The 7,153-nt window shown below is 46.1% G+C and overlaps 1 protein-coding gene across 1 annotated transcript; it reads left to right on the top strand.

The window, feature by feature from the left end:
- Positions 1 to 2,849: 2,849 nt before the first annotated feature.
- WFDC9 (WAP four-disulfide core domain 9) lies at positions 2,850 to 4,568 on the top strand. Its single transcript, XM_019636908.1, has 2 exons — positions 2,850 to 2,947; positions 4,417 to 4,568. Exons 1-2 carry the CDS (start codon positions 2,857 to 2,859, stop codon positions 4,566 to 4,568), a joined length of 243 nt encoding a protein of 80 aa, XP_019492453.1. The 5' UTR covers positions 2,850 to 2,856.
- Positions 4,569 to 7,153: the final 2,585 nt, after the last annotated feature.

Raw genomic sequence — 7,153 nt, 5'->3', positions numbered from 1 at the left:
CCACATTCTGCCTTTTGTCTCTGTACTGGTCCACCCTCCTCACTGAAGTCCCTAGAATCCTGGCATATATTTCCCGCTGCTCAAGGCGCCCAGCAAAGCCTGGGGGAAATCACTCATATGTGGATATCTCTTGTCATTGTATAAAATATACCTATGGACAGAGTTTGGGAGAAGGAGGTCTGTTCCTTGGGAGTCCCTGGTCCTTGTCCACTTAACTCTTCTGTTTTTATTTTGTAATGAGCTCCAAGTCATGTGTATGTGAGCCCAATATAATGTCCTTCTCTGATGTTTGGTGAACAAATCCCCCCACCGCCCCCCTTCAACTCACAAACCTGTGCCAAGTTCTTGGAGCTAGGTTTGATCAATTCATTGCCTTCATTGGCCAGGTGGTCATCTATCTTTTCTAAAGTCCTTTCTACTCAGTCTCTTTTTATCCACATAGAAGCCACAGGGCATGTGGTGGAAGATGATGTTGTGCTTTACTTAGCAAAGGAGAATCAAGACAGAGAAGGGTGGGACCTTCAGTAGCCCACACAAGTCAAAGGAAAACAGGTATCACAGACTGTCCTCCACTCCCTGCCTACGGATAGACTCAGGTGCATTAGATAAAGACTCTAGACTGGGGTCTGTTGGGGGTGGCTGGAGCTGCAACCTAGGTACACAATGTTCCTCCTAGCTTAGCAGGAGACATTGCTTGCATCAAAGAAAACCCCGCACTTCTGGATGGCTGAGTATCAAGGAAAACAATCTGTGATGAGGTCTACACGAAGTTCCTGGGCAGAAGTTAAAGATCTGCCACTACCTAACTCATCATTAAGCTCTAGGCCTTTGAACTTTGTTTTTCGGCTCTTCTGCCCCCTGTCTGAGGCCACAACCTTCCTTCCCCTCTCCAAGTAAGAAGAGTCCAGATAAAAGAGCTGTCAGTCAGTTCCTGCAGACACTCAGCCTAGACACCTTCAGAGGTAGGTGGGGGGTAAGGGTCTTGAGGCATTTTATTTGTGGCTTGCTTGGATGAGTTCTTGCTCAGGTGGCATCAACATTATTCTTGTGAGGTGAGGATTATTGCCTCTGTTGTTCAAATAAGAAAATGGAGAGAGAGGTAACTGGCCTGGCTGAGGTTCCATAGGTAAAAGAGGCAGAAATGAAACAGGATACTCAAAGTCCAATACTTTTTCTTCTTTAACATTATCTGAAAAGCTCAGGGATCCTGAATTTTGGAGGAGCTGTAGTTCTGTGTCTTTGCAATGCCTAGGGGCCTTTGCATTGTCCTCTATCTCAGGATGGCCAAATAATTCACCCAGAATTCTGTATGTACGTAGTACCCAGCCTGGGCGTGATGACGTTTTCTTCTCTGGGGTCACTTAGTACACCTGAGGTGTGCATAGAAGGGGATTGGGCAACCCCAGACCCTGAACACACTTTAAGGGCCAGTAAGGAACTCAGAAAGCTGGACTAAGCATGAGGCCTTTTAAATGAACAGATCATCAAGCTCTGGAAAACTCAGGTCTAAAATGATATTTTTGAATACAAATAAACAGCTTCACAGGACCCATTACTTTGGATTCATCATGTTTCCGTCACTGTGTGCCAGTCTTCCTCCTTCTCTGTGCAAAAGGCTGGTGCCAGGAATCCAGAGGCCATCCCAATCCATGCCCACCTTCACCCAGTTAGTTACCTCATACCTCATATCCTCACCTGTAGATGGCTAACAGAGCATCTGCATTGTACATCTGTCTTGCTCTGTGCTGGAGCCTTCAGAGGATCAGAAGAGCGTTCTGAGCCATGCTCAAAGACTGGGTATCCTGCCACTGCTCGCTGGCCTTCAAAAAATGCAAAAAATGCAAGTGATTTATAGACTTTCTGGAAGCCTACCGTGTTCAAAGACAGCCCTCCTTTGACCTGGAGCTTCACCAGTGAACTTGCATCCTTTGATGTAAATATTGCCCAATGGTAAATGAAACCTCAACATCTTAACTTGACAATTTCTCTTCGTCAAAGCCACACCAAGGCAAGCTGGCAGGGATGTGGGTTCTGAATGGGGCAGGTTGCAGAGCAGATGTAAGCGCCTGAGTGGAAGCTCCCAAACAGCTGATCCTTTACAATTCAAGGACTTCTCTTCTCCTTTTCTTTCTCTCCATAATCTCCTTCTCTTGCGCTTGCCTCCCCTCCAGTCACCTAAATCCAATTTGCCTCAAAGTCAATGTGTCAGTGATTCCTGTGCCTAAAATTTGCGTTTAGACCATCTATGTAGATGAAAGTTTTGAGTACTCTGACCAGTTGTTGGCTGTCATTTCTCTCAAGTCCTTCTGAGTCTCATCACTCCCTCTGGTACTGTTTGCTCTAGGGTCTTGACTAAGTTATGTCATCTGGTTACATATGTCCTCAAATAAAAAATCAGGACACTTAACGTGTTCTATTATTCCAACTTCACAAAAATAATAACAACGTAAAAGGGTACACAGCTATTTGTTATCTCTGTCTGGTGTGGGGGCATTCCGAATGCATATCTATTTCCTCTTTGTAGTTTGTTTGTTTGTTTTACAATTTATACAATCTGAAGATTTCTTGCTTTTTAATAAAAAAAAATAGCAATGCGTTTTTAAATAATTTTGCAAAGGAAGCGATATGTAAAGTGAGATGGGGAAGCAGCCCAGGGAAGCCAATGGTTAGCTTGTTATGTTGCTAGGTGCCAGGGGGTGAAAAGGAAAAGTAGTAGAAAGAATAACACAATATTCACAAGTGCTTTCTCTCCCTTTCCTACCCTATTCTCGACTTAATTTATTTTCTACCTCTAGCAGCATTTGGAGAAAACCTGTCTTCTGCCAGAACTTAAGCCAAACACACATAGAGACAACCATGAAGCCCTGGGTTCTCCTACTCATCATTCTCATCTGTGGGGTTGTGACGCTTCTGCCTGTGCTGGGAGGAATCCGAAGAAACCACGACTGTAGGTGGCGTGGCAAGGGAAGCTGGTGTTCTGCCCAGGCCTGGGATGTCTGGCATCACTGATTCAGGGCCCAATTTCCAGCATCACCCTTCAAAGGATCAGAACCCTCCTTGAAGCAGAGATATCCAAGAAAGATTAGGTTGGCTGTTCCCAATATGGCCCCCTTCAAGTTCCCGCTCGAGACCTGAAAGCAATAATGGGTATATGGAAAGGGAATGTATTATAGTTTCTGTCTGCATTTTATAAGCTCACCGGAAATAATATTTTTCAATGTCAGACCAGCTTGGGTAGAGGAAACAGCAACACAGAGCTGCCCTCTGAGCCCACATGTTCAGAATCTCTGTGTCTTATCTGAGTGGGCTTTTTTTTTTTAATTGGGGAATTGGGGGGATGGGAACAGTGCTGGGGAATTGGGGAAAGGGGAACAGACAAGTTGCTGTCGTTTTGTTCTTCAATCTACTTATGGAGGATGTTGCTTCACTGGCCCAAGTTGGCACCATCATTGTGCTCTTCTCTGGCGAGGCAGATCAGTCACCGGCTTCTGGACGGCCGCTCACTGCGGCTGCTGGCCGCTCACGCTGGCTGCTGGCCACACACGGTAGCCCATGGCAATCCACTGCCACAGGGACTGCAGCCCACGCCGTCGCCGGCGACTCAAGGCAGCCCAGCTCCAGGTTGAGCTGTTGTTCAGCATCTTAGCTGTAGAGGGCAGTGTCTCTGGCCCTCATATGTGGGATCCGAACCGGGGCCCTCTGGCATCCCAAGCGAGTTCTTAACCATCGCGCCACTCGGCCGGCCCTGAGTGGGCTTTTGATGAATACTAAAAGGATAACATTTTAACACATTCATTTTGTTTGAGGGGAAGAATCTTTTAGACCATGGAAAAATAGGCAAGACAAATAAGAGGTCCTTAGTGAGTCAAAGTTTGGAGTCCTCTGATAAGAAATGAGGGACGCGAAGGGACCGAGAGGGAGGGTTGTGGGCCAGAGAAAGATATGGAATTTGGGGATAGGCTGAATGCTTAGGTAGTACCAGCAGGGAAGAGAATGGAAAAGGGAAAATGTAGGTTCCTAGTCTCCTCTAGCCTCAGTTTTTCGTTCTGCAAATTGGGTATGGAAATTTGCAAAAATAGTGAGAGGCTATCGCAGATCCTGAAATCTAAGGTCATATGAGAATAGATTTGGTTGAGGTGGTGTGTCATCTATGGTGAGGGTGTTCTAAGTCCTATCTTTAAGGAGCTTGGGGAGGGTTTGAAGGCCTGCAGTGCCGTGGGGGACATGTGGAAAGAGGGAAAGTATGCCGCACAAGGATGGTCTCCTGTGAATTCAAGGAAGGGACTTTTCTTGAAAGGCAGAGAAATGCTTCCTGGCTTGGAGTTCAGGTTCCAGAGCTCAGGTATTGTTAAACTTGAGAAGGGTTTCTTCTCCAAGCTGTGGATGGATAGACCCTGCCAACTTCTACCATCTCAGTTCCAGTTGAAAGAAGAGAAACTGAACAATGCTGGGTACAGCCTCCACCACAGCATTGTGAGAAAAGGTGCTCTAAATCACATGGATGCATGGATGTAAATCATACATGCTGCTGGACCTTCTGTGGAGAGATCTGCTTGGACAATGAGTGAGTTGGTTGCTGAGGGAAGGTTGGGCCTGGGCATGTTTCCTCACTCTCATTCAGAACATGTGACCTGGACCATAAGACTGCAGTCACCCAAATCCTGGTCAAAGAGACAGGTAGCATCAGGCAATGCCCTCCTATCTCCACACCTAGGTTGTCACTCACCGCAAAATAAACTAAAATACTAACATGGGGACCTCCTTTTTTCCCCCACTCTCATTCAGTTCCCCCAAAACATCATCCATCAGTTTGTTTATCCCTCTTTTGTCCAAGCCCCCAGTGACTGCCTCCTTAGTCTGGCCTCTCTGCTGGCCCCTTGTCTCAGCCCGGCCCAAGGAGACCTGGTCTCCACCTATCTGCTCAATTGACAAACCTCATGGGTAAAATTGCTTAAACGTGGGTAACTCCTGATCTTACAGAAAGAATTCCTGTTCTCATTAACTGGTGCCAAAGGTGTTATTAAGTTTAGGAATGAATGTCTCTTAGGGTTCCCTTTTAGCCACTTAATTTTCTCTTCCAGAGAACCCTTTAAATCAATGCTGAAACCTACGTTCTTGGGGGCTCACCACTAGTGTGGGCAGCAGTGTGACTACGTGGTCTAAGAAGAGTGCTGCCTGGCTCCTTGTTGTGATACCACTGGCTCCAGCTGAGGATCTCTCTGTTCTCTCCTTGACCTCGCTCTCCTGAGAAGGCCCAGGTTTTTGCCAAATAAACTGATATACCAACCAGAGGGCTCTGCAATTTTGTTGTACTCCACCCCTTGACTCCATTTCTCTCATTATAATCCCCAAATGTCCCAACAGTTGTTCCCATCCCATTATGGTCACAGACACCCAACTCTGCCTTCCCCGTTAGACCCATGTATTAGTCAAGTAGGCTCATGACTGTAGCAAAAATACAGAGATTTATAAAGATGTCATGGGTTAAAACAGGAAAGGTTGATTCTCATTCACAATACATTTCACTGAGGGTGATAAGTAAACAGCCACCTGTCCCATGATTCAAGGACCTGGCTCCATCCATCTGTAGCTCCATCATCTCGCAGGGCCTCCTTTGCCAGCAGGTGAGAGAAGAAAGGTAGCATGGAGGCTCAAGCAGAAGGTTTATAAGGGTCAGGATTAGAAGTCGAGTTCATTATTTGTATCCACATTCTAGTTGCCATAATGTAGTCATATAGTTCCACTTATTTGCAAAGGAGATTAGGAAGTATAGCCTCTTTGTAGGTCCAGTAACAACAGAAAAAGGAATTTGGAGAACACATGGCAATCTCTGACCTGCCTAGTTGAGCAAAGCCAGCCTCCTCAACCAAGACCCAAGACCCTGGCCTCTACATCACTCTGTCCAATTGAACAAACACTCCCTCTGCTGGTAAGAAACGGGCACCTCCCATCATGAGAGAAAGCATTCCTGCCCTCAGGGTGGGTACCCTGAGCTTCCAGAATGGCACCTCCTTCTTCCATCTCCAGTACCCTATTATCCCTGCCAGGTCAATTTGTCTTCCTGGCAGTTTGACTCATACCTTGAGATTTCAGGTAATGCAAGGCAGGCCTTCCTGCCCAAGTCCCCAATAAAATCTTAAAAAAAAAAAAGAGTTTCTAGAGATTTAAAGTCAGCCTTCTCTCCCTGGTACAGAGAGGAGGACACCTTTACAAATGGAGAGCTCCCTTATACATACATGTAAATGTTTGTTACAAAAGGGTAGTTTCTACTGGTTTTCAGAACTTCTCCTGTATCTGCAGTTTCTTCAAAATAGCCAGCCTAAAATAATTCTCAGGCCAAGGAGACATACTTTGGGGTGACAAATTCTGCCCCCCTTCAATGTCATATCTCATTCGCACCTTCATTTGCCAAGCCTGGATCATGAGAGGGGGAAGGAAGAGAAGATGCTCTTTGACCAATGTTAGCAAAAGAATAATTGGCACAGAGAAGTGAAAGGACACCAAAGGGGTCAGTAGAATGTGGACACACACACACCACTGTTACTCTGCCAGCCACGTAGACACAAAACAGAAGAGCTATGGATTGTGGAGACTGAGCATCAACTGAATCTTCATCTGTGCCACCCACTGAAGAAGACAGGAAGCCCAAATTGTCCTTCCTTGTCATGGTGGTTAATGCTAGTAGACTTCAGGGTGGGCTGGGGAGAGAGTGTCAGCATCTTTGTTATTGAGACAGAGTGGTACTGAATGCTGAGACAATCACCTGTTGACATAGCCCATCACTTTTACCTGATAGCATCAAGCATATATGTCAGTGAGTTACTATAAAAGACACTCTTATTATTCTTACCAAACTCCCTTCACTGGTCAGTGCACTCATGTCTCAGCTCCTGAAAGTGCTGTGACTAAAGGTCTATACCTGTGACCTTCTCCAGAAACTTGCCCTCATTTGATGGAAGTCACCTCAGCTGGATATGCCTGTATAAGGAAGAAAAATTTGCCACCCCAAAATGTGTCTGTGGCAGGAGAATTATTTTATTTTTTAAGAAACAAAAGACGGGCCGGCCGAGTGGCGCATTAGTTAAGAACTGGCTTGGGACGCCAGAGGAACCCGGTTCGGATCCCACATATGAGGGCCAGTGACACTGCCCTC

The sequence above is a fragment of the Hipposideros armiger genome, unplaced genomic scaffold, assembly GCF_001890085.2.
Source record: "Hipposideros armiger isolate ML-2016 unplaced genomic scaffold, ASM189008v1 scaffold_31, whole genome shotgun sequence".
Classification (NCBI taxonomy): Eukaryota; Metazoa; Chordata; class Mammalia; order Chiroptera; family Hipposideridae; genus Hipposideros; species Hipposideros armiger.
This window is presented reverse-complemented; position numbering and strand designations above follow the sequence as displayed.

What these genes read in the sequence shown, in the direction of transcription:
- WFDC9 (XM_019636908.1), top strand. Translation starts at nt 2,857, where the DNA reads ATGAAGCCCTGGGTTCTCCTACTCATCATTCTCATCTGTGGGGTTGTG. An exon ending in AATCCGAAGAAACCACGACT is followed by an intron (nt 2,948 to 4,416) that starts GTAGGTGGCGTG and finishes CTACCATCTCAG; the next exon opens with TTCCAGTTGAAAGAAGAGAA.